Source organism: Phocoena phocoena, chromosome 9 (assembly GCF_963924675.1).
Source record: "Phocoena phocoena chromosome 9, mPhoPho1.1, whole genome shotgun sequence".
Classification (NCBI taxonomy): Eukaryota; Metazoa; Chordata; class Mammalia; order Artiodactyla; family Phocoenidae; genus Phocoena; species Phocoena phocoena.
The window spans coordinates 62,871,072-62,898,551 of NC_089227.1; the positions used below are offsets into that span (position 1 = coordinate 62,871,072).

The 27,480-nt window shown below is 44.5% G+C and overlaps 1 protein-coding gene across 2 annotated transcripts in view; it reads left to right on the forward strand.

Annotated features, from left to right (window-relative positions):
* The first annotated feature begins 1,947 nt into the window (after positions 1–1,947).
* BMPER (BMP binding endothelial regulator) overlaps positions 1,948–27,480 on the forward strand; it is a 260,244-nt gene continuing 234,711 nt past the window's right edge. The window contains exons 1-2 of one of the 2 annotated variants that reach the window (XM_065883649.1): positions 1,948–2,151; positions 3,202–3,287. In XM_065883649.1, coding sequence (XP_065739721.1) covers positions 2,019–2,151; positions 3,202–3,287 — 219 coding nt within the window. In that variant the 5' untranslated portion in view covers positions 1,948–2,018. The remainder of the gene's footprint in view (positions 2,152–3,201; positions 3,288–27,480) is intronic. The other variant, XM_065883651.1, reaches the window with a different exon arrangement.

Genomic DNA, 27,480 nt, shown 5'->3' on the forward strand with positions numbered 1-27,480 from the left:
GCTGTGGTGGTTATTTGCGGGGGGGGGGGAAGGCAACCACACACCATCTTTCTTCTCTTTTAATTTAAGTTTTACGCTAAAAATCTGTTTTGAGAGGGAAATGGAGCGTGCTAAGCTAATGACAGCTTTCCCCTCTCTTACTTTTTCCTTGTCAGAGCAATGCGCTCCTATTGGCTCCTTGGCGTGCCGGAATGTGGGCATTGCAGCTTTAAGTGAAGGCTCCAACTACTCGATAAAATAAAAACAAATAAACAGCCCCCGCCCCCCCCCAAAGAGCGGAGGGCTTAGGAGGAAACTGTACTAAATGTGTCCGCAAACTGACTAATATATTTGCAAAGGTATAGTTTCTGCGACTACCGACAACCCACTTTGTGTCGGGAAATTGTTAGGTGCGTCCCGCTGAGAAACGTGCTTGGCTAGTCCGCGACTGCTGTTTAGATCCACCCAGGCCGACCCGCCAGGAGGATGGGCGTGAGGGGGCCCCGTTTTCATTCTTGGTAAGAGGAAGCCGGCGACCCAAGGCGATCTCCGAGGACAGCTGATCATCAGGTCCCAACACTTGCCAAGCGTCCCCTAACTCCCATTTGGTTACAAAAATTCTTCCCTCCTCCACTGCATCCCCCACTTTGAGCAAAGGGTGCCACGGCCTGAGCAGGAGGCCGCGATCCGGCCGGGGGGATCCGCGGGCCGTACGTAGGGTCGGACTCCTGGACACCCAGGGCTGCGGCTGCCGAGGCCGCGGGGTGGCTATTCCTGCTACAGATTTGCCGCCGCGCGGGTCCCTCCCTCTTTCTCGGGTCAGTGAATGATTAGTCAAACACCTCCCCGCCCCAGTCCGCCCGAGGTTGGATGGGAGGAGTCAAGGAGCGACTGTTCATCTTTTTTTAAGGGCGAAAAACGTTCGCCTCTGTGCGTTTATTAATCGACCTTGCGTGTAGTTTCAGCTTCTGTCTTCCCTAGTGTCATGACTGGCAGACACATAAGCACAGAACACTCTTCTGGAAGGCCCCTCGCCCCTCTGTCCGCTCAGCGCGGGAGTCCGCTGTCTCGCCCCCAGCGGACCGAAGCAAAGCAGGGAGTGAAAAGTCGCGCGGCCCCCCGCCCCCACCCCGGCGCCCCGTGTCGCTCCATCCCAAAGCTGGGGCATCTGGGAACAAGCAGGGGTGGTGAGGCGCCCTGCGTCCCATATTCTGCTCCCTCCCAGGGCTGGAGCACCCGGGTGTGAGTGGGGGTGGCGCGGCATTCCCGGCTAGGGGAGGGTTCCCCCGGGAAAGGGAGGAGGCGCTGCACGCGCCGGGCGGTGGAGACACGCCTGCCCCGCTCCGATCCGTGCCCCGGGGCAAGTGGCCTCCCTCGAGGGTTTGGGGAGCGGGCTGGACGCCCGGTGAAGACAAGCGCCCGGCGCGGGGCTTCTGCAATCCCCCCTGCGCCCGGGCGCCCCCAGCGGGTTCCCAGAGGCGCCAGGGCCGCCCGAGTCTTCGGCGCCGGAGCGAGCGTGCGCGCGGGCCGGGCTGAGAGCCTGAGGGGCCGTCAGGAGGTGGGAGGGCAGGAGTGGAGGACGCCGCGGTAGCGGCGCGCCCCCGGGCAGTCGCTGCAGCCCGGGCGGCGGCGGCGGCGGCTGTGCAGCGGTGCGCAGCGGGAAGCGCAGCCACTCCTCTCTGCCTATCTCCGGCTGCTCCGATACCCCCTCCTCCCGGCCCCCTCTCTAGTATGGAGGAGCCGACGACTAAACCGCTGCAAGCAACTCCTTAAAAAAAAAAAAAAGCCGCATTGGAGGAGCCTGGCCGCAGGACCCCTCCTCCCTGGGCGCCCCTCACCCCTCGCCTCTCTCTCCCGCCTCCCCCTTCAGCCCCCCCACCCCCACCCCCCCGCCCCAGGCTCCCGGGCGCCCGCCTCCCTCCTTAACGGACTGTCTCCCGACTCGCCGGCTGAGAGCCCTTTTTGACTGCGAGCGGCGGTAGTGGAGCATAGGCGGCGGCGCGGGACCGGCAGTCGCCCGGGATTCCCTCCAGGTGACGATGCTCTGGTTCTCCGGCGTCAGGGCTCTGGCTGAGCGTCCCTGCCGGCGCTCGCCCGGGATTACCTGCTGCGTCTTGCTGCTGCTCAATTGCTCGGGGGTCCCCATGTCTCTGGCTTCCTCCTTCTTGACAGGTAGGGGAGGGGGCGGGAGGGACCGACCCTCCCGGACGCTGGCTTGGTACCTGGGAGAGGAAGCGCTGGCTGGCCTCGGGGACGGGAGGGCGGGGAGCGAGCACCTAGGAGCCTGCCCCTCGCTGGCGGTGGGCAAGAAGCGAAGCCCGCGGGGTTAAGGGGTGGGAAGGCAGTGAGTAGGTTAAGGGGTGGAGGGCAAGGAGGCTGTTGACATCAGTAGTATAGTGATAACGGACATTCTTCTATTTGAATTTGAGAAGTTCCTTTATTTATTTTTAGTTTTCTTCAATCTTTATTTTGATCTTTTCTCCCGTATACAATTAAAGAAAAAAAAAATTAACCGTTTTCCACCCATCGGCCTTTCTCACTCTATAGGGTTCCAATATAGCTTCTGTACAGGGAGTGCTTTTTAAAGCACCTTGAATTTAAAGAAACTATCGTATTTTAAAAGGGTAATAATAGCAGGATATAATAATTATATGCTTTCAGGCAGGTGAAGACCTCAGCTGCTATTCTGAAGGACATACTTTAGTGACACCTGGGGCAGAAAAAATATTGAGGCAATTTCTAAAAGAGGAAAGAAGATTGTGTTTCAAAAAGTGATTTCAGCTCAAGACAATATGAGGCGGATTCATATAAAGCCCTGTTCATTGACACTGTCCTGAATTCTGTTCAAATTTTAAATCTGCCTTAATGTCCAATTTGAATTTTTTTTGCCTGTGGGAGTGTGTGTTTACTTGAAATGCCTTCATGAAGGAGGGGTATTATTAAGGATCCAGTGAAATACTTGGAATTGTGCTTAAACCGTCGAAAGCAGAAAATCTATCTATATAGCACGGCCTTTAAAAAAACAAAACAAACCTGTTCTAATAAAACTATTTAAAATAGATTTTCTTCGGGGGAACTTCTTTTGGCTGAGTTTGAGAATTTAAAACTCATTAGGAATTTCTGAAATTTGGGTATAGTTGTTTCAAAAAGCATTAATGTAAAAATTCTATTTTTGTAACAATGGCACTAAGCTAAATTTCAATAACTTATTTTCCCCTTCAGGTTCTGTTGCAAAATGTGAAAATGAAGGTGAAGTTCTCCAGATTCCATTTATCACGGACAACCCTTGTATAATGTGTGTCTGCATGGTGAGTATGGAGATCAGGTAATGTGAAGTCAATTGCTCCCTCTGATAAGCTGAATCCATTAAATGTAATATGACCAAATCTTAAAAACTGATTTTGGTCGTTACAAAACTTCAGATAGCTGGTGAGTTGAATTCAGTTGAATTTCTGAGTATTATGGACTTTTGCAGTTTCCATTTCATCAGTCTGGGAATTTCTTATCTTTGACATCAGTTTACAGAAGTAAACTTAAGGTGGACTTGGTATGGCATCGTCTCAGTGATAATTGCCATTTGCCCTTCTGTTCCCAGGAATGGCTATTGCCACCAAATCATAGGTGCCACCAAATTTTCTGCCTTGATTCTGTTGTCTGAGCTCAGTGTGAAAATGATAACATTTAGGTATAAAGGTCTGGGATAAGGTATATGACAAGGGGAAAAAGAGATGAGAGTCACAAAGCACAAACATGAGGACAAGATGTAATCTTGGATTTCTTTGCCTCTTATATACTAAGCTCTCAAAAACAGTCAGAAAGAACTCTATCCTTAGAGGATGACACTTGGCTTTCAGCTGCTTAGTTAACACTGGCAGTGGCTAGTAGATTAAAAAAAAATTTGTTTCAATTTATTTTAACTTAGTAGTTAATGATAAGGTCTAATAAGTAACCACACGGGGGAGATTAAGTTATACGAATAAGAATTTCTGAGCTGAAATAGAGACTTACAAAGAACAACATTTTTGCTTAAAAGTGTTTTACATGCCAATCAGTTTTGGCAAACCTTGATTAAAAACTACACATCACAAAACCGTGTTGGAAATACATTAAGGCAGTCAAATGCAAAGCCCCCAACTGATAGATGACTGCTTGTTATCAGATCAACATGCTGTATGTAACCAGAGAAGAGATTCTTCTCTGTTTAGGTGAAAGCCAAGCCATCTGGGTTTAAACTACCCAAACGTTTTCATGATAAGAGATGAGGTCAATGTTGTGAAATGATAAATGGGTGAAGGTGAATGTCTGTATCAAATGATTATCAGGTTCTGAAGACTAAGGAAATCAACAGAAATAGAGGTAAAAATGCATTCCGTTTGCAGAGATAAGCGTTACAATATTGTTACATTTGTAAAGTTTAAATATACAGTTTGGGTTTTGCAGACTGTTCCCAAATAATATAAAAATTCTCCATACAGCATTTCCCCTTTTCCATACTCCTGCCCTGGGGGAAGTAGTGCCTTTCCCCGAAAGTACAGCCTTACTGCTAATAAAACAGATATTAGAATCTTGCTGTTTTGAAGGTAAAGAGTGAATCTGAAAAGATGCGTCAGTTGGAGTTCTGGAGTGATATTTATTCCAGAAATGCGTTGATTAAGTTCAGACGGGTGGTAGGTTCATTTATATCTTCGAGTAACATTTGGAGGTATCTGCCTTCGTAAGAGCTGTCAGAAATCCTTTCTAAACATATAAAGTGTGGACTCTGGCACTCCAACTCACTTGCTATTCAGAGGATGCCTCAGAGCTCTCACTAGCCGAAAGCCTCAGTGATATGTTGCCGTGACCTTTGCAGGGGTTTAGGATTATGGGGCCCAAGCTGTCATAGTTATTACTGCTTCCCAAACATTTGTAATACTTGATAAAGTTGAGTAAGAATAGATGGACGGCCGCTTCTTTGTGTCTGCTCTTGTAAGTTTCTGAGGGACCCATTGCAGTATATGAATTTCAAAGCACCTAGACTGCCATGAGGTGGTTGACATTTTTTTTTTTTTAGGTTGGAAGGTAGACTTATTTAGCAGATAGATAATGTCAGCAATAGCAACTAACATTTATGAAACACTATTTGCCCACACTTATTGAAGCCTGCATTATTTCATTTAATCTTCACAAAAATCCTTTGAGGATTTTTACCCGCCTGTTTTACAGATGAGGAAACTGAGGCTAGAGGCTTTTAGTAGCTTGTGAAGGTCACATTTTTGTAAATAGTGGAGCTGGAACTCACTCTCACCTGCCTCTAGAGCACATGCATATAATCAAGTGAAACAGGCTGTTTTCTAAGTTAAAGATGTGAAAAAGCAAAGAAAAAAATAGAAAGTTTGTTGAGTTATTTGACTTTTTGGCATTGCTTGAGTTATTTTGCTTTTTTCTTTTGAGTCTTTTAGGAGTTCGGTTAGCTAACATTTGTTAATCACATTATATGAAAGGAAAATCTCGTTATGATTTCAGCTGACCTGCAGGGAGCTTTAGTTGTGAGCTAGTTTTATGTATGTACGTTAAGAGGGTATGCAATAGTCAAAACTGTGCTTTGGATAAAGAAAATAGTCATATTTAGTTTGTGTTGGTCCAGCCTTTTGGCAGAAAGTTACCTGAAGTTGAGTATAAGCTCATATCTTGTTTCATAACATGTACTGAAAAAAAAAAAAAAAAGCTAACCTCAACGTATGCTTAAAAAAGACGTAAAATGTTACAGTTGGGAGGAAATAGGTGGCACAAAGTCCTGCATATAATTACAGTGTAAAAGCTTGAAAAACCCCACAAAATCAACTTGGCCTGATTTAAACTTTTAAGCTCCGAAATGTTTCAAAGGTGGAATGAGCTTATTTCTGTGGGAATTTTGAGGATGACTGCGGATGCAGTGGCCACGGCAAGCAGAACTGAATAATTTTATTCTCACTTATCCTTGTCTGCCTGGACCCGAGCATTTTGCCAGCATCAGTCGTGGTCCAAGAATAACCTGTTTGTTAGCTGCTGATGGGTATCATTCTAAAGTGTGTGGGTTCAACTATTCAAGAGGGAAGGTGAGAAGTTAGGCCATTGTCCTGAAATCTAGGGAAGTGGGTAGACAGTTTGGATTAAAGATGCAGGTGTTTCATTGTTCAATTAGAAAGCAAAGCACAGCTTTTCCCCATCTTACAAAATGGTCTTTTATGGGGCTGAGTTAGGAAGGCCCAGACTTATTGCTGTTTTGTATGACGATTTCCCCCTTCTTGCTAGAATTATTTTTCCCGTAATGCCTAGGACAACACGTTGGTGCCTTCCATGAAGTACAGCTGATAGGAGCCAGCTTCTCTCAGCTAATGAATCTACAGTGGTCCTCTGGATCTTTCGGGCATTCCCATATACATCCAGTGAACCTGGGGAAGTGGTACCCCTGCTTCTCACCCCTTATCCACCTAACCGTAGCATAGAAGGAAATGGCACAAGCCAGTGAGTTCGGCCCAGTACTGGAAACCTGAGAAAACTTTGGAGGCTGGGACTCAGAAAACCAGGAGTTAGTCAGTCAGGGCTTAGTTTGGCATACATTTTGTTCAACAAAAAACATTATTCTGAGGTTTAAATTTCCTCTTTTAAATCCAGGGGTGCAATTTAGAAATGGACCCTCTGCTCATAAAAAGCAACGTGAAATTTGGTGTTACAAGAAGCAGGGCTCCACCTAGCTTGGAGCCAACCAAGTGGTGCAAACAGAGGGGGCTTTGTCTGCTGTCTTCCACTTTTTAATCACAAAAATCTTCCGTCACTAAACAAGCAGCTACCAGCATCTTTGATTCTCTCGGGTACCTTATCTCTATAAGAGCCTCATGTTTTTTATTGTCCAAATTAACTGGCTAGAGACTAGTTATCTATTATCTGAACAAGTGTCAGGCACGTGTTTGAGAATGAGGGAGATAGCGGTGCATCAGGATTCAATTCGTGTGTGTGTGTGTGTGTGTGTGTGTGTGTATGTGTGTGTGAGGGAGAGAGAGAGAAAGAGGTGTAGAGAGGGAGAGCTAGGAGGGTGAAGGAGAGAGGGAGGGAGAGGAGATAAAAAGTAGTCCTTATGTGTTCAGAGAGATACACTTAGTACATGCACATAAGCATAGGTTGCCACAATTTTTTGGAAATTGTTTTATATCATTTTTAGACTTTGGATTTTGGATGCTCACTAAGGAAATGATCAGGAGTTATTTATTTATCTATCTATTTATTTATACTCTGTTTAGACAGTGTTGCGACCAATTGCCTTTCCATAGAATAAGGTACTCAATAGAACAGTTTGGGGGGAAAGGTAACTAATTTACAGCATTGTGCTGGCAAATTCACCAGTACTAGCTCATAGACAATTATTATTACCCATGCTTTCCTGAGGCTCAGAGAGGCGGAGCAAATGTCCTGAGGTTACATGGTTACTAAGAGACAGATCTGGGATGTGAAAACAGTGTTTTCTACGCTAAATCAACTTGCTTCTGCTGGTCGTTTACTACTTACAAACGTCTACAGATACTTCCAAGGGCTCAGAGAGTTATTTCAGCCTCTGTAGAGCTGACGTAGGCTCACTCTGGGGAGCAGTTAGAGTGATCTTGGTCTCGTAACATGAACCAGGTCTGGACTTGGACGGCCCTTTCAGAGGAAGACACAGTTCAGGCAGCTGTTGGCTGGTTTCATATCATTTTGGCAAAGAGCCTTGGCCCTGGCATCAGACAGGCCTGCGTTCGGATCTTGCCTCTGACACTTACTGCTGGTGAACTCGGGAAAGTTACTTCACCTTTCTAAGTCTCCGTTTCCTCATCTGGAGAGTGGGACGTCTATCACTACCGAGCTCATAGACTTGCTGTGAGAATCAAATGAGATACAGCATTTAAGGCTTGGCCCAGAGTTTGGCATATAGTCAGAATGATGCATCATTGCTGTTGATGATGTTGATGATGATGTTAAATTCTTGTTTCCTCACATGGAATTAGATGCAAAGGTTCATCAGAAAAGGGAGAAAATGGAAGCTGTTGGAGAAAAGACATAGGGATAATGATGCCAAGGCCACCCATAGTTATGAATGAACAGGGCTAAGTCAGTGACATTTGGTGGGGTTTTCTGTCCCTCTAGACTTGGACTGGGTCGATCTGAGTTGTTTCCTTATTGGTCCAGTGGTCTGTGAGCCCTGGTATAACTTTTCCCCTTGCTCTCCATTAAACACTAAAAAAACTTTCCATGGGAGAGGGGCCTCATTTTTCTGCAGAGTATTTACGTCTCTATGCCTGTGGGGTCACCTTCACTTGTACTTTTATTGGCAGAAGGGTAGGGTTGGGACTCAGAAGTGCTGTAATTCTGGAAAAACCGCCTAGTGGTCTGGCATCGTGGGGATTTTCCTGGCCCACCTTGTGGAAGTCTCTCACCCCGTTCCAGACCTGAGTGGGTTTTTGCTGCCTACTTACTTGTGGGCTCCCCTTCCCCATCCCTGTCCCATTCTAAACACGCTTTCTTTTCATTTCAAGGCACTGGCCTTTATAGTGCGCATCAGCTAAAAACTGTGTTTTAAGTGTGGGAAACCGTGCCGAGGAAAGAGAGCCCTTCCGCAGATGGGGATTCAGATATAGTGAGGGCAGGAGAACAGGACATAATAGGAAAAGTAAGGCAAGGCAAAACGATGGAAAATAAAGCCAATTAATACAAATTCGTTGAATAAACAAAGGATACCAGTTTCTCACACCCTCTTCTGTGGCACTTCTGTCCAACTGATGGTCTATTGAATTCTTTGTGCTATAAAAAATACTAATAACATCACCTTTCATGGCCCCAGGAGGTCAAGTGTGCTTGTTGAACTTAGTTAAGATCAGCAAATGCGCTGGGTGTATATTTTAAGACCTCTTGATTCCCAGTTCTAATTCTATAAAACATCACTCGAAGCACTAGGAGTAACAGGTTATAAATTCAATAATATTATTATTTCTTCCTTCTCTTCACACTTCCTTCTCCCCTTCCATTTTTTGCCTTTTCTGTGTTTGAAGCATTCTGCTGGTTGGGCACCTTGGGGAGGCAAAGACCAGTAACACAGATTCTTGCCCACGGCGGAAAAGAGGAGAAAGACACATGCATAAATAAGTTTCATAGGAGTGCCAGAAAAACACTATGCTAGACTCAAACTCAAGTACTGAGGGAACTGTAGATGAATTCTGATTGGATCATCTGAGACTTTGATGGGCGGAGCAAAGGTAGTCTTGGCAAGGCGTGATTGGTGGAAAGGCACAGAAGAGTGTGTGCTTGGGAATTGTGGAGATGGCGGAGACCAGTATGTCCAGTGTACCCAAAGCTCTGGTGGAAGCTGGAGTTAGAAGGCTTGGTGGGAGGCATAGAGGACTTTGAGTGCAATAATAAGGAGCTCAGTTCCACTCGTGGAATTGGGGGAGCGATTTAATATTTTGGCTCAGCCGCATGACACAATAAGATGTGTTTTATGTAAATGCCTCTAGAAGCTTTTGTGGGAGCTGTTTAGAGTGTGGAGGGGCCAGAGTTTGGACAACAGGCACTAGGGATATGTTGTGGTCAGGTGAGGGCAAGCGGCCTGGAACAGGGATGGACAGTGAGAAAGAAGGTGTTGGGATAAACCAATATTGCTTATTCTTTTGAATTACTTTCACTGCCTTCTAGTTTTAGAATATTTGGATTAAAAGACTCCAAACGATGCCCAGAAAAACACAGTAATTAAAATGCAGTAGTCACTGCGGTAGGATGATGTGCTAGTGTGTCTCTGTAGCAGTCACTTTGCTAATCACTTGGTGTCTCTGGAGCAGCTCTGGGTGCTGTTACTTGAATAGAATTGTTTACTTCCAGGCCTCACTCTCAAAATTCCATTTTGGTTGCTAGCTCTCTCCTCTTACTCATAGTAATACCTTGCTCTCCACTGTTGCATGACCCCTTCGGCAAAATATTCAGTCTGGTAGATGTATTCTCAGTGGTAGTGTTCTCCATGGTAGTATGTATTCTCAGTGGTAGCACACAATTTATCAATTTATACAACAATCGAAATTGGACAACCCACCTTAAAAAAAGTGTACCCATGTGCTGGGACCCCTAGACTTGCAGAGGAGTTTTGGAGCCCAAGTTGATAGCACTTGGCAATAAAATAGATGGCAGAGGTGAGAGATGGGGTGGATTGAAGGGAATTTTGGAAGTTCTAGCCAATGTTATAGACAATGTAGGAAGAGAAGAGGTCACAGATGTGGGTGGGGATAATGAGTTGAGAATTGATGACTGGACTTCATAGACCTTCCAAGTAGGAAAACCCGGTAGCTCTTCATAATGTAGATCTTGATCTCACTAGAGAAATCAGGACTAGAAGACAGCAGTTTGTTAACTGTTTGCATTGAAATAAATTTCAGAACTTTGGGAATAAATTATTTGTCCTGGGAAGGGGTCTACGTTGAGATTTCAAGAAATGAGCCTATAATAGTAACTAGAAGTGACTCAGGTATACACATATATACATTCTTCTTTTTATGTTCTTTTCCATTATGGTTTATCACAGGATATTGAATATAGTTCCCTGTGCTATACATTAGGATTATCCATTTTAAATGTAATAGCTTGCATCTACCAACCCCAAACTCACATAAAGGAAATAGAAACTAGAAGAAGGGCTATATTTAAAAGAAGGTTAGTAAGGGAGAAGCCAATGACAGAGATTGAGAAATAGTTACAGAAGAAGGAGAACCAACAAAGCGTAGGCCAAGGCAGAAGATGCCTGAAGAGGAGAAAGACCAGCGGTATTAGATACTACAGAGTTAGAGTGAACCTTCTAGGAGAACATCATAGAAGGAACTTTGTCAACATCTTCTCGAACGATTTTAAACAATCAATAACAGTCCATGGTGCCCAGGTCCCTAGTACCTGCTGCATATTTTCCCATGGAATAGAATTGATCATAGATAGAATTCAGTGGAAACTCGTTTGAGAGAAATCCCAAACTAAGATTGCTGTAGGGATTTTGAAAATTTAGTGCAAAAATCACAAATTTTCCGAACTGAGATTTAAAAAGGTCTTATGAGATTTTCAAAGGTCCCCAAACAAAACTAATTTCATGAATAAAAGTAATAGGCTTCTGCAAGTGTCTTTGGAATGTTTCTATAGTTAAGTACAAAATGGACAAGGCCACATTGAGGCATTTTTTATTATGAATCCGAGCAACATTATCAAAGAATCTGACTAATATAAAATCTTACCATAGTAAACTTTCAGGTTTGCTCTATGAAACTGTTAATGGTGCTTTAAAAAATATTATGATATAATTTAATCCCTTAGCTAGATCTTCAGGAAAAATATTTTCTTTTTTCACTAAATTTTTGATGTCTGTTTTGTCATTGAAGTACAGCTGTGGAGTGGTGGCCTTGGTGTCTGAAATTATGGGTTCAAGTCTCCCCAGGGCCGCCTTGTAGCTGTGCATCACTCAGCAGCCACCTTGGTCTCTCTGAGCCTTAGTCGTGGGTACTGGGCAAGTCACAATGGTATGTGTGCCCTTCAGCTTCATTTCTAAAGAGGAATCATAATGCAGAACCCATCTGTTTGCTGTAGCCATTAACTGAGGTGATGTGTATGGATTACATGTGCTGGTGTTTGTGAAAGACCTTTGTAAACAGTGTAAGTGGAATTATTATTATTAAGGGCCAGAACTGGGATGGAAGGAAGTAAGCTGTATGCTATAAACCAGTGTTTAACATATACTTTAATGAGTATATTTTTTAGGAATGATACTGTAGTGGTTCCCATGTCTCCTTTCACAGTTGTATGGCTCTGGGTGAGTTGCCTGATATTTCTGTATCTCGACATCTATGTTTTCATCATAGGGCTTTTGTCAGAACTGTGGGTCAAAACATGTAAAATTCTTAAAACAGGGTCTGGTAGACGGGAAGCACTTCAGAAATGATAGCTACTGCCACTACCTAAACGCTATGCAATTACTGCCTATCCTATACTTCTAAGAAGTGATTACATAGACTACTGCAAGACTTCTAAGAAATGATTTAATGGACTACCGCTTTTATTTCAATTTATTGTCAATTCCTATGACGTGTTTATTCTGAACTTCTGTCAGGGCAGACAATGGAAGTTCAGTAGAAGCGACTGCTATCTTTTCCATAAAAGACAGAAAACCCGGGAAGTATTTGGGGCTTAGCAAGATGGGCTGCTCCTCTATTTTTCATCTGTTTGACTGGTGTCCATCTCCAGACAGCTAATCACAACGTTGCTTTCACAGTGAGGCCTTGCTGTCCTTTGGGGTATTTGCCATTAAACAAGGAAGTGGCAGGTAGGAGGCAGAAATGTAAAACTAATTACTGGTAGACTCACCCAGACAGACACGTCAGAGTCCTTCCCATTTAATTTAATGTATTTATTTAGTTTTACTTTAAACATTTTTTTAAAATTTTTTATTTTTTAATTTAATTTTACTTTTGGCCATGAGGCACGCCTGGCGGGACCTTAGTTCCCTGACCAGGGATGGAACTCACGCCTTTGGCAGCGAAAGCGTGGAGTCCTAACCACTGGACCTCCAGGGAATTCCCCTCCCCCTTTTAGAACGTTCAGGGTCCTGCCATCTGCCCAGCCACAGTCACTCTGGATACCCGTGGTGTATTGGGTGGTCCCAGATTAACTGAGGTGACTGGATTTGGACGTGTGGACCCTACGCATTCACAGAGCTTTGTGTGTTTGTTTTCTAGGAATCTGCTTCTTCTCTTTGATAGCATGTTCTGTGTTGTATGTAGTTAACCTGGGCAGTTTTATCTTATGAGATGAGGTCTTCAAGTGTTAAGAACCTTGTCCCCTCATCTCTGGAAGCCCCATAGCTTCAGTGAGAGGTCCACAACCTTGGGACTTGAGTGGGAGTCAGGCTGGAGTTTCCTGTTTATAATTTGGGTTGTTAACACTTGGGATCGCTCCCCCCCAGATTGGAACTCCAAGTTCCAAAACAGGATTCTCCCAGAGAGTTTGTCACAGAAGGTCAACCCCCTCTATAAAAGACATCCTAAATAATCATTACAAAAAACTTTTTTTTCCTTTGAAAGGAATGTACTCACATTTGAAAACTAGAATCACATAGACATGAAGACCTGCTTTTATTTGCACCAAAAGGAACATTGCCTCTTATAGAAATATCCTGCTGTCGAAAGCAGCCTTGTAGGCGACAATGCAGGAGGTGCCCGAGAGGGGAGGATTGGGGATTATCTCAGTTCTGCTTTCAAAAATCACAATGAAAAAATGCCTCGGATCCCTGTGGCTGCCATTCCCCATCATTTCCTCCCCCTTTCAGTGAGGCTAACTCCGAAACCTTGACATAAGCCTCAGTGTTTATATTAGGTTTTGGATGTTAGCTCCTTTGGCTTCTGCGAGCTGACTCTGTTGAAAATTATGTTTTTCCTTTAAGGACAAAGGCCTTATTGTATGTACACGTCGTGCAGTGTAATGAGTTTTTTTGTTGCTTTTTCTTTCAAATGTTAGGTAATGGGTGGGACTAACCCAGATCTTCCACAGGAGAAACCCAAAGGTCTATAACCTGAATGGCAATTTGAAGGTTTCACACAGGTAGCTCAACAAGAGAAAATGAGAGGGCGGGACAAGTGGCATCTTCCCTGACCAGAGCATGTCTCCCGAATGCCCTGCTTTGATGGAATAACCATAAAACGGCTCTGGGAGAGGATCTGCAACATGAGTCATGATACCCCAGGGACACTTCAAAGAGAATCACAGTGACGGAGATAACAATCCTCACATTTTCACTCATAAAAGCACGCATTTCCAAAATAACTCTTGTATTCTTGGTCAACTAAATAGATTTTGACCAGATGGTTTTTTCGTGGCTGCAAAGGCTGTCAGGCGTAGGCTGAGCATCTTACTTGGAGATGCTGTGCAGTGGACTGTCTGCTTATGCTGCTGGCCTCTGCAGCTGTGGGTGACCTCAGAAGACTATTTCCAGGAGAGATAGAGGTGGCCTTCTGAGAGGAGGCAGGAAAACTAGAAGGCCCAAAGCTGGTCTTACATTTATTTGGGCCTCGTTGAGAGGCATTTTTACCATCTTTATCTTAACTTTTTTCCCTCTCTCTCTGTAAAAAACAATTTTTGAGCCTATTCTCTTAGGTTCCTCTTGGGGGCACATCTGCAGACTGCAGCATTAGCAATAAAGTTCCTTTAACCACTCGCTGCTTTCCTTTTAGCGAGCAAAGTAATGACATGGGCATTCTTTTCCGTATTTATTCTTAGAACTTCTTATTAAAAAAATACAGGGGGATTCCTTTTCCATTTTATTTTCTAATTGAACAGAACCGTTTGAGCCAAGATAGGACGATTGCTCCCTCTGGGTTCAGAGGGCAGGGCTGCATCTGGCCAGTGGCCTGTGGAACTTGCCACTTCTGTCTCCAGGAGAGCCTTGCTGGGCTGTTTGACTGCCTCGTACTGACTCTGTACCCCTCAGAAATTCACGAATTCTAGAAGCTCTCACAGCCTGCTGGGTCTCTGCTGCTTCGTGGATTTATAGAGCGAAAGCAGTAGCATCATGACATTCACATACCAGTGTTTCTAGGTCTCAAGGGGATGCTATTTTCCTAGATGAGAAGACTAATCAGATATTATTCCACTTGAGAGCTGCTATGCCACGTACCTGGGTTTATGTTCCTTGAGGGAAACCGGCCTGTAAGAATTGAGATGCGGTGATTTCCTGTTTTTAAGCACATGTGAAACAATGGTTCCAGGACCCATCGGGACCCACCAGAGGTCAACTTGCAGTCTCATGAGCACGATAGGTGAGCACCCAGATGGGAATTCGTTTCCCCTGAGAGGTGACTCAGCCTGAATCTGGGGAGTAGCTGGATGGCAGGGAAGGGGACGTAAGTCTGCTTTTTCAGTGAGCGTCATCAGTTAGTTCCGGGGTGGCTTCTGTGGGAAGAACTGGCGTTTCTTTTTTTCCTCTGGGATGTGCATGTACCAGACAACAGTGGCTTCCTTTCCCTTGTGATTGCCTGTGTGCATGTAGGGAACTAGTTGGGATTTATTAAAAAATGTGATTTTTTTTTTTTTTTCTGTTTCGTGTAAGCCATACACCAGGCAAGGGCAAAGAGACATTTGCTTAAAGTATTTTACACACCAGTTGGCCAAGTTACAGAAATGTAGAGCTCCCAGATTTTGGCATTAGATTGAAGTATATGAAATTTTGGATATTTGGCGTTGAACTATTAAAACAGCAATTTCTTGTAGTACAACCTAAGATGTACTTTGAGCACCTGGAGAATTTTTCACTGGACATAGTTCTCCTGGCAGGTTGTTGCAATGTATCTTAATGAGGGGGCCTTTAAATTCAGGGTGAATTGATACTGGGTTCACAAACTAAAAATAAAATGTGGTGATATAGGAAAACGTAACACCTCTTAATCGCTGAGCCCCCAGCTCTGAATTAGTGGGCTCTTCTACACATCCTCAGGACCCTCTGATGGTGGCGTGGGGAGGGGGAAGGGAGGGAAGCGGTATTCACCTTGGTCAGTGAAGGGGGCACGTGGTGGGTGCCCTGCAGGAAACGTGGGAACCGAGTTGCAGGACCGACTGAAGTAGGAAAATGATTGATGGCTATTAAACTCAGCACACATGTATTGAGCATTTATGTTAATAGTGGCCCGAGGCACTGTGAGATTGGAAAAAGCTTTTTTACATGAACAAAAAGAGATTAAATTATGTTCCAGATAGTTTTGAAGTTATCGCTTTCGAGTTCTTTGAAAATTGATGAACTCATGCAGGCCATAGATATTAACTCTTGGTTGGAGTATCTGATTAATCAGAACAAATTATTATTCCTTGACTGTGCTGGATGGTGTATGTGTATATATACACGTATATACGTGCATTGTATATGTAGGTATTTAATATGAAGTTTGGATCATGGATTTAGCTTGCAACTGACTTTCTCTCATTAGAGAGTCTCAAATGAAAGTGTGAAAATGTGATTGAACCAGAGGTTGTGTACATGTTGGGGGAGACCCTTATAGTAGAGCTTTGAGCACTGGTGACAAGGGACACACAGTTGAGTTCCCATCACTGCCAGCCTCTCCGTCCTCCTCCCTTCTCACCCACCCACTTCAGTCTGATGATGTGTCTTCTCTCACACAGTTGCAGGTCATTAACAAGTCAGTGGTAAGAATTCTCGCACCAGCAGAGGTGACTCTTTTTTTTTTTTTGCGGTACGCGGGCCTCTCACTGTTGTGGCCTCTCCCGTTGCGGAGCACAGGCTCCGGACACACAGGCTCAGCAGCCATGGCTCACGGGCCCAGCCTCTCCGCGGCATGAGGGATCTTCCCAGACCGGGGCACGAACCCGTGTCCCCTTCATCGGCAGGCGGACTCTCAGCCACTGCTCCGCCAGGGAAGCCTGACTCTCTCTTTTTTTTAATGTGCACAGGAACCCCCCAGGGAGCTTGTTAAAAATGCAGATTCTGAGGTTCTACTCCAGAGATTCTGATTCAGTAGATCTGGCAGAAACCTGAGAATCTCCATATTTAATAAACTCTTCCAGCGACTCCATGCAGGAGCCAGTATTTGAAAAACTCTTCCCAACTGAGGTTAGTGGAAAGAGAAGGATATATGAATATAACCATAAATATAGGTAAATTCCCCAATGAAGCAACTTGTTTACTAGTGGTCAGGTACATTTGAAATTCTGTTATTGGTACCAAACTTATCCATAGGTCAACTCTCATTTATGTAACACTATTTTTGTGGACCTTTCACGCAGTTATCTTGTACATTAGCTACCTTTATTGAAGTGCTACTTTTTCTCTTTGTGTCCTCTCCTCTATCAAGCCTCCCCTAGTCACTTGATCAGAATTAGTCACTTGTTTCTTAGAAGCCTCGTGTTGATTTCTCATATTATAACCCTTACTCCTGCCTACCCTGAAGTTTCATTAATTATTTACATGACTGTCTCCCTACTAGACTTTAGGCTTCTTCGGGGTAGAAATAGTGTCTGATTCTTCTCACCATCACTCAAAGCATCTCGAAGAGCACCTCGCATGTGGTAAGTCTCAATAACTATTTTACGAATCAACACCATGTTCTTAAATTGGGGGTAGCCTGACCTTTATCTTCCTCAAAGCCACTCTGTGAGGGAGAGAAAGCCGTCTCAAGAAACCTGTTTCACAGTCGATATAATTAAGGCTCGGAAAAGCAAAGTAAGACAAAGCTCACACTGCTAATCAGTGAGAGTTGGGACTACAATTCAAGTACGGGAATGCTGACCCATCCTGGGTAGACTCCACTGAGTTATCGCTCAGAGAATGTTTTCTGACTACAAGTGTTGAGAAAGCACCCCAAGGGGGTGAGTGAGAGAGACCCAGCAAATAACTTCCCTGGGGATTATGTTTTTAACAGTCCTTGTGGTCCAGTGAAGTAGAGTCCTGACTGGCGCCTTTGGGTGGGACAGGCTGACCCTCTAGGTTGGGACTAGCCTTTCCATGAGATGGATTCCCACAGGGATACACTCCGTTTCCTGTGGTCTTTCTGTGATGGACAGCAGCTGCAGGGTGAAGCTGATATGACGTATGTTTGTTGCTTCTCCAGCATGAGCCAACTAGATGTAGCAATTTGACAGAACAGCCAGGGTTTTATGACAGACTTGCTGGGATCCAGTAGCATCTGGAGGAGCCAGAGGCAAGCAATGAAGAGCTGAGGGCCAGGTGAAGCTGGATTTAGAGATACGCCCCATCCCAACCCCTTTCGTTCCCAAACCTCTATAACAGTAGCTGTTTCCTTCTGCTGGTAACTTCCGCCCAGCAGGCCCCTTCCTCATCCAGAATGGATTCATTCTGGGAGGAAATGTTAGTTCTTTCTGTTCTCTTGATGCCCCCCCCCCCCCCCCCCCCCCCCCCCCCCCAGTTTCTGCCCACACTTTCCTTTCCCCGATCAGGAGAGTATAAAGTCAAGCTGACAAGGTTCTGATTCATGGTGCCTTCACGTAATTCTGGTCACGTTGCTAAACGATTTTCCATACTTTTAATGAGAATCCTTTTTAAAAAAAGTTCCTTTTGTTTTTAAATTAGCCTGGCATTCCATTGTTCCAGGGTTCCACCTTTATCATTTCCATCTTTATTATTTTTTACCATGTTATTTTCTTTCTCTGTTATTATCTTGGCGTTTCCATGATGTCACCACTCCCCAAGTTTTGTGTCTTGTTTTTCTCAGTTTCAGTTTTTCATTCTTGGTCCCAGCCTGATAATGAAATGCACAAACAATTACAGTGGGGTGGTGGTTCTTCCTACACACCCCATGTGGGCCAGACATTTGAGGGATGGACAGTCCAGTGGGGAACTCTGTGGAGGCCAGAGGAGGACCATTTGTGATAATGACCAAGCGGTGGAGAAAAGGATTGCTGGGAATAGCTAAAGCACTAGCTAGAGCAGTGCCAAGCACCCAGGTAGGGGTTTAGTAAATATTTTTCACTAATGATGGCGTGCTGATAGCATTTAGCCTGGTGGAGAGAATGCCCGGGGGGAACTTTAACGGCCTTCAAGTACGTATTTATGGGAATAAATACGATGTTGAAAGGACAGACAGGAGTACAAACCCCAAATTTGCAACATAGCCTCAGTTCCAGCTTCTCCGCTCGCAGCTCACTGCCTCTCGTGCACTTTCAGAGTGAGCCCCAAGGTGGTTGTGGGGTCTTGGCTTCCCTGCTTCTTGGCCAGTGCCTGCCTGTGACCGCAGGCCTCTTCCCTAGATCTCTAAATCCTAGTTACCCTGCTGTAAATGAGATCACACTCCTAGCTTGGAGCCACGTTTGTTAGGATCAGAAATTGAAAGCAGGGTCGTACCATGGACTCTGTTCATTCCAGGGTTTTGGCTTTAGATCTTAGTACAACTGAGAAGAAAACTTAAAATGAGGGATTTGCCTCTTCCTTTTCTTTTTTTACTCCTAGGTGTTTAATGTTCTCTCACTCCCACACCCACCTTTAACACTCATCTACCATTTGGTCACTGGTCTCTGGTAGGTCCAAGCTCCCTTAGGACGCGGGTCCTAGAACTTTTCCTTGGCATTCTTAGATATTCTAGGCAGTCAGCATTTTCCTAAACTTGAGTCTGTTCCCTTGGAGATGTAGCTTGGCAGGCATGGTGGTTATTAGCACTGGGGGTAAAGAGTGGCCAGCAGTAGCCAAGACAGCATCTCTTGTGAGCCTTAAATGGTGGACAGCGATAGCTGTCCCGAAGCATCTCGGTCTGTAGGTATCTGACACAGTGGCAGGTGCTGAGAGAAGGTGACCTCTGGTGGTCACTGGGTTAATGTAATAATCTCAGCCAGCGATCGTGTACAGTTGTGGGCATTTGTGCCTGTGGGTGGGTGTGGGTGTGTATAAGGACTTACACATATAGAGATCTCTCAGCACTTGAATGTTGGGTTTATAAGAATTTTGTTTATTTGGCTACTCTTTTTTAGACCTTTTTATGCTGGGTCTTCCTTATCTTTTTGAACTTTAAATATTGGAGGACCCCAGGATTCATTCGATCAAGACGTTTCTCTATTTACACTCCTTCCCTAGGTGATTTTTATACAGATTCATGGCTTAAAAAATACATATATGCTGAAAGTTCCCACATTTATGTTCCCAGTTCCCTTACCCTTCAAGTGCAGACTCGTAAATTCAAATGTCTACTTGGCACCTCCAAGCATCTCAAACTTAAAATGGCCCAAACTGAGATCTCATTTTCCACCCCTCCTCCAAATCTCTTTTCCCCCAGCCAGCAATGTCAGCTGCACTGCTCCATTCTCTTAGGCCATCAACCATGATGTCCTGGACTCCTCTTTCTCTTACATCCTATATTCTATCTACTAGCAAATCTTGATGGCAAAACCTTGAAAATATATCTGATAATATCTAACTATCTCCATGATCACTTTTGCCTCTGGACAATGTCTTATCAAGCAGTGGCCACAGAAAACTATACATCCCATTTTTTCGCTTATTTACAAAACATCCCGCAGTGGCTTCTCAGCTGACTTGGCATACAGTCTGAAGTCTAACTACAAGGCCCTGCCGGATCTGGCTTCTGATGCTGTCTCTGGCCCCACCCCCCAAAGCATCTTCCCCTTCTGGTCTGCTACTCCGGCATGATCCCCGGCACCTTCTCAACAAGGGCGTCTGCTCTTTCCTGTCCCCGGAACACACTTGTTCAATATATTTACACATTCTCATTTCTTCACTCTGGCCTCTGAGGAAATGTTTCCTTATTAGAGGGCCTTTGTTCTGACCACTGTTCCCCAATAGTACACACCCTATCATTCAGTTCCTTTGTCCTGCTTCCTTTTCTCCAAAGCCCTCATCAGTGGCCACTGTGTCACGTGTGTCTTTGTTTCTTGAAGGCCTCCCGACTAGAATGTCAGCTCTGTGAGGATGTAGACTCTCCCGTTCATGCTGTATCCCAGGGCCTGGGACAGTGCTGGGTCCTTCCAGTGCGTACCTGTATCAGTTGGATGACTGAGTATATGCCGTGTTTAATTTAATTTAATTTTAAGATTCAGTTTAATTGAATCAATTAGTTTTTAAGTAATGAATTCAATTAATTAATGGCATGTAATGTTTTGATTCTATAATTTGAAAATCTAATTCTCTTCCTCGAAAATAAATTATGAATTTGCCTTTCTACTCTAAACGCTGCTTTTTCTGTAATGAAGACTTGCCATTTTCATGGCTCACGTTACTTTGCATATTAAGTCGGATGGTGGGGAAATTGTACAGATACACTGACAAAGATGAAAAGCTATCTCCAATGAACCAAATAAAATTGTAGTAAAGTATATACTACGCAATAATAATTATAAAATAAAATGTGTCCTATGGAAAACTGGTTTTAAAAGTAGATATTACTGCTCACACTTGGTAGCATAATGAAGATTGGTTTTGTAATGTAAATTAAAATTCAGTATGCTGGTATTTTACACTTTACCTAAAACATATTATGGAAGAAAGAGTAGCAAAGTGTGTTAAATATTACAATTTCATAGAGCAAGCAAAAAGTGGCACAAAGTATTTCCCACAATATGCATAAGACAGGCTGCTCTACTGTAGGCAATGCCCAGTCATGTCACTGCACCTACCTTGGAGGGCACTAGGATGGCATCACTGAAGGAGATCCCTTCTGAGGGCTGTCAAATCCCAAGGGTCTGACATAGGTAGGTCTAATTCTGTCTCAGTGAGAGAACTGTATGCCAAAACTTTTCTGAGGCTCATTCAGTGGCCCACCTAGTGTCTGAAGAACAGGAGGATTTGAATGATCTCTGGGAGTTTATGGCTGTGGAATTTGGTTGAAACAGACCTTCGCCTCCTCTGAACTCATGACTAGGACTGCATCCACTCACGTTGCAGCATGTGAGGTGCTTTTGCCGTGTTTATGCTCTGGCCCCTCTCCCTCTTGGACTGGAAGCTCTTCTAGGGCAGAGGGTGGATCTGATTCATATGTTCTGTTCTCAGCACAAACCTGGCACAGTGCCTGGCCCATGGCAGGGGCTCAACAATATTTGTTAAACAGATCCATGGATTTTTATTCAGATAGATTTGAATTTTGTGGTGCAAAGGTTTAACCTACAGAAAAATCCAAGTTCGTAGCCAAGATGTCACATTTTTAAAGACCATTTGTGTTCTGTTGATATTTTTGTCTTATTTTAGATGTTAAAGCTTCAGAGAAACTGTCCTATGATGAAACCCTTTAAAAAAAGCAATGATGAAGGGTAATAATCATGGCCAAGCATTGCTTTTTTAAAATGGGGCACATGTTGTGAATCCCTTTAGCAACAAGTTTATGTTAATGGTGTTTTATGGGTGACCGGTCATTTTCATTCCTTTATAACACCTTAATCAGAAAAGGATGACATGCAAAATTGGCATTTGTTGATTAATGAGTTTGAATGTGGAAGCTAGTGGATTAAAATTACATTCTAAACCTATGAAATAAATCTGTGGCTTCTCCAGTTCTTTCTGACATCTGCATGTGGCCCTTGGGGAAGACTTGGTGAAGAGAACATGCTGTTAATGGCCCTGGTGAATGAGTCAGACCAACCCTAGCTCCTCACAGGCTTGCCTTCCTATGGGGGATGCTGTCTGAGGCTGGCTTTTTCAGTTCTGTGAACTTCCATCTGGCCAGAGGACGCCTGCCCCCTTGCTCCCCTGCCTGACATTCGTCAGGCTAAGCGGCCACGCTCTGCCGTCAGTACCAGTGTGAATACAGCCCAGGAGCAGGGATGTTTCCATCACCTGATGCATCAGACAGCCCTTACCGTTATCAGTAGGCAGGACAGCAGGAACCAGCCCTAAAGTCTGCCATCCCAGGGGTCCCTTTGAAAGCCTCTGTGATTGCTGGTGGTCGGGGTCAATTGTACAGATGTCTTTAAAAGTGTCTCACTAGTGACCAGAAAGTTACTTTGTCAAGATGACAGATGGGCTGCGAGCCGTTCCTTTGCCCTGCCTATTCCCTGTGATGTCAGCTCCATTCACTTGTCAAGATCAGGTATTTTTGTAGCTCCCACCAGTGTGCAGGCTTTCATGGGCAACCCGTGAAAAATTTTTCTGTTCTCTACTGTGCAAAATCTGCTCAGTATCTTGCTGTTGACCCACAGGAATGAGGGGGTCTTTGAGGACCTGGTGAGTCCCACCCACTGTGGGTGGAAGGCGCAGGGAGGAGACACCTACTGGCGAGAGGGCGACAGCCCTCCAAGGCTGGTCTTAGGAAGTGCTTTGTCACCACCAATCACCCTGGCAGGACACAAATGGGATGTAAGACATTCGGTTTCTGTGTTTTGGATGTGTTCGCTCTTCATTGCCAGAGAATCATCTGTGTGTACAATTAAAAGGGTCCATTGAGTTCACAGCTTCTTTGGATAGCTGGGGAGCCCTGCTTGTTATATTGTGATGAGTCAGAAAAGGGACTGCCGAAATAACATCTCCAGGTAGCCTTCCTTAACCACCATATCACGACCTTTCCTATGGAAGTGACTCCAATGTTATTGTTATTTTTAACTCCTTAACCCTCATTCCTTGCTTCCTCTGATGCCCCTGCCAACCTGGCCAGCAGCCTCTGTGCTGTCCCGGAGACTGGGAAGCCTGGCTAATGCCCTCTGATGTCGATCCCACTGGTGGTTGGGGTCAGACCCCCATCCTCTTCTTGCTAGTTCTAAAGAACGCACCAGAAAGGCATAAAAATATTCACAGATTTTCACCCCACCTCCCTTTTTTGTTTTCTTCTGGGGCAGAGGAAAAAGCTGATTCATTACTTGTCATGTGCTGAAGGGTGCCCGTAGTGTAAAATAATCAACGGTCTTGGGAGAGGTAGCTGGGCCACTTGCACACAAGGCTGTATTACTTTTCAGCCTGTGCTCCCCTTCACCCTGGGTTCATATCTTCTTCCCGTGCAGGAGTCTGTGGATGTTTTCTCTGCAGCCCTGGCTCCATTCCCCATCCCAGCTGTGTGAGTCCCTTTTGACTGGGAGGAGAAAAGGGTAGACTCGGGAATGTGGATCACATGCAGGAAGGCTGCTGACATTCACTCCTCAGTTCACATACCTGGCTCCCGTCCCCTGGCAGAAGGGGACACAGTCTACCCTCTGATTTTCCAGCCGGCTTCTGGGAGCCTGAGTGATGTCACAGAGCTGCATCTGTGACGGGATCCCCTGCACTCAGTCACTGGCTGCTCTGTGTTCAGTCCATTGCAGTTACATTAATGTAGTGGTGCCAGCAGATCCCTTGCTTATACGATGTACGGTGTAATAAAAACCAGGCAGTGCTACTTTCTTTGGGCTACTATTTTTATTTGGTGGTTATTTCTTTTGTGTTCTGCCTTCGCTAATGTGTTGGTTCTATTTCAAAATATGATTAAACAGAATGAGGAGCTGTTTGACACTCTGCCCTGTTTTAAATCAGAGCTGTACTTGAGTAGCCGGGACAGTCTAATGGCCTGTGTTCCTTTGTTCTGAGAGTTCCTTGAAAAGGCCAAAGAAAAAAAGCCAGACCTAAATCTTTAAATGGCTTAGGACCCCCAAACAATCCCTCCAACAAACTAAAGTCTGTTAAAAAATAATTGAAATGTTAGGTAAGTTAAATATAAAAAAGGGCCTCCTTATTAATCCCCCGTTGCTTCTGCTGGCACGTGTCATATTTTCAAGGTACAGTATCAGGAGAACACTGTCATTTAGTGACATATTAGGGCCATATATCATGAGAACATCGCCTTGGTAGAGGATACGGGTACTAAAAGACACGATTCTGGCCAGACAGAGCAACAGGGGGTCTTACTTCTTTTCTCTAACCCCTTGCACTCCCCCCCTGCCTTTTTCTTTAATCTCCCTCTGTGTTGCAGAGAAGTGAATTTCTTCATGGGATATGACTTGTTGCAAAATAATCGGGGGGCCCCAGTGGGCTTCATAAAGTCTTTTAAATGGCTGGGCTTCAAGGGCAGCTTTGTTCAGAGTTTGCACCATTAGCTGGGCCAGGGGAGGCCACGTTTGCCAGGGTCCAGGTCTCTGGGGTAAAGACTCGCCGAGCCTAGACTGGGGGAAGAAAGAATAACACTCCCAGATGGAGTGTGATGAATTGTGCGATGTTTTGCAAGATGCTTTCACATAAAGACTCCAAAAGTGTGGCTGTGGGATGCTGCCAGCCTCCTGGGAGAGTACCCCTCACCCCCGCCCCGGCTCAATTCAAGGGAGAAACCTGAGGACTTGGAGGCTTTTGGTCCAGGCTCTGGTCTGTCTAGCAAATGACAGGGCACTCAGAGACTGAGACTTGTTTTGAGTTTTTAAGTCAGAGACATCATCTGTCTTTCCTCAAAGGCACTATTTTTACTCTTGTGTTCAAAATGAAATCACAAACTAAGGTTTATAATGGTCTGAAAATGAAGAGTGCTTAACAGAGGCAAACATTTAAATTTCTTGGCTGCAAGGAAGAGATGGCTCATCTTAGCCTCTATACCAAGCAGTATGCCATAGTGATGAAATCACCGATTGTGATATCAGCGATTCCTGGGTTTGAATCTCTGCCGTGGTGAAGCTGGGTAAGCCATTTAATCTCTGAGTCTCAGTTCTACCCATAAAATAGGGGTAAATCAGTGCGTTCCTCAGGTTTGCTGTGAAGGTTAAAAAGGACATAATACACAAAACGTGTTCAGCACAGTCTGGCAAATAATAGATTTTCCATAAATGTCAGGTGCTATTATTCTGAATTGTTCAGCAACCTGCCTGGAAAACTATTATTGCCACTTCATTGTTTGGTTAGAGATGGATCAGCCCTGTGACTTTGGTTATTGCAGGGATTTGCAAAAGTGGTGGCGATTGGGGAAGTGGTTCAGAAAGATCTGGAAATGTTACTTTACATTAAAAGCAAGGGCCATCGACCAAAGATATTTTAAAATAAACAGAAACATAAGAGACTTCATTGCCGCAGACCTGTATTACAGGAAATGCTAAAGAAATTTCTTTAAGCTGTAGGGAAATAATGAGAGGGAAGCTTGTATTTTACAGGAAGTAATGTAAAACATCAGAAATGGTAGATACCTGTATAAATAAAAAAGGCTATGTTTCCTCTCAATTTCATTAAAATACATGACTCTTTACAGCAAATAATAAAGTAAAAGCAAGGGCCATTGACACCTCCCACCTCTACTGACCTCAGATGCCTCCCACCTCTTGTACTGACCTCACTTAGTTGGGGAAGAGAAGAGATCTCACCTGGGAAATATGGGTTATTTTCCTATCAAACGCACTTTCTTCGCTTTAGAAATGGTTTTGTTAGTGTTTTTTAAACTTTTGTTGAGCTGAGAGACATGGCCCAGAGCTGCATATTTGTACACTAAGGCTTTGGAGTGTCCCAAACTGCCTTTCCTTTTTTTTTTTTTTTTTCCTCCGAGCTCTTTCTGTGCAGGAGTTATGAAGAAGTCAATCGTACTGTCAGTAACAAAGAAGAAGCAAGTCAAAGCTTAATTAAAATAATAAATCATCAATCACATTTACTACTGCCATTGGCAACCACTGAGCTATCTCAGTCTCTCCCCACCCCCTCCCAGCCCCCCGCCCCATGATTATTTTCTAAGAGATTAAGAACAGATTTTGTCCAGAGGAGACCAGCTGGAGCACGTACAAACTTGTGTTGTCTCCTTTCTGAGGCTCATGCTCCCTTGCAAAGGATTTCCCCGGACCACATGTTCCAGAGAGGGAATCACTTTACTTTTTGGATTCTCAAAACCGGTGACATCAATGAAGCCTGCCCCCTCTGGATCTTTTCTTTCAGTTTTTGTCTACATCTCTGCATTCTAGAACTGTAACGTTTTGCAGTTAGAGCTGTTTATTGGAGTTTTGGCCCATCCCTTCTGTGGCATCTTTCACAGGTTACCTTCTAACAGGGCAGGGAACATGGCGGGAGACCTCACATGTCCGCCCCAGGTGGCCTGTCTTTCCAGAAAATTTCCAGACTCGCTCAACTACATACTAATCTAGTCCTGAACTCTCAACGGTTATGTAGGAGCTAACCTAATTTTAATATGATGCACCCATAAATTTTAATGCTGTGTTTTAGCAACTAACCTCCCTGGCTATCCTCTTAATCCAGGTCTGGGGACCAGGTTCTCTTCCCAAGTTCATTGCTAGCTAGCTCTGAGGGACCTGAGACACTTAACTTCATTGTGTGCCATTCCTCCGACTGCAAATCTTAGGAAACCTGTGAGGATTAATGAAATAATGTCTGCAGAGCTCTTTAGAAGAAAAGTGCTATGTAAACATGAAGTATTATTCTTCTGTTTATGAGACATTTTATAATATTGCCTAGGAGAAATTGTGACTGGTGTTCGAAAGTACCATAAAGTTCCTTTTTCGGCTCTTTTGGGCCTGGAATTGGGTTACAATGGAGCACTTCAAGGAAAAGTTGACCTCTTTGACTACATGTGTGGGGAGACCGGGAATTCCAAGGAGAATACATGCGCTGATGTTGGATCACCTTCCTCCTTGGGAAACTTGACGCAAAACATCTGTATTCCTCTGTGAGCAATTTTGAGACTCTCAAATAGTGAAACACTACCGTGTGGGTACTTCAAACAAATTCTGTAATAAAGAGAATTTGACTAAGGGTCTTAGTGTCCTATTTGCGCTCACTGACCACGGTAGCTTTTGAGTCAAGGTGGAATTTTTTTCTGTAGTTCTCACTTGGTGCCAGAAGTTACACAGCAGTGTTTGTGTGATCTGCTAACGTCTGATGTCCCCTCTAAGCTCGTGTACATTTCTAGACCATAGACAGGAAGCTTGCTGCGTGGTTTCTTTCCTGTTCACACAGCACTGGGTGCAATGGCACATGGGCCAAGCCTTTGGTTCAGCTGCTTTAGAACTTCCACTCCTTTACTTCTCCGAGTCACTGTGCTGGGCATCCATCCCCTGACAGTAGCTGATGACAGAGGGAACGCCTTATTCAAAATTACTATG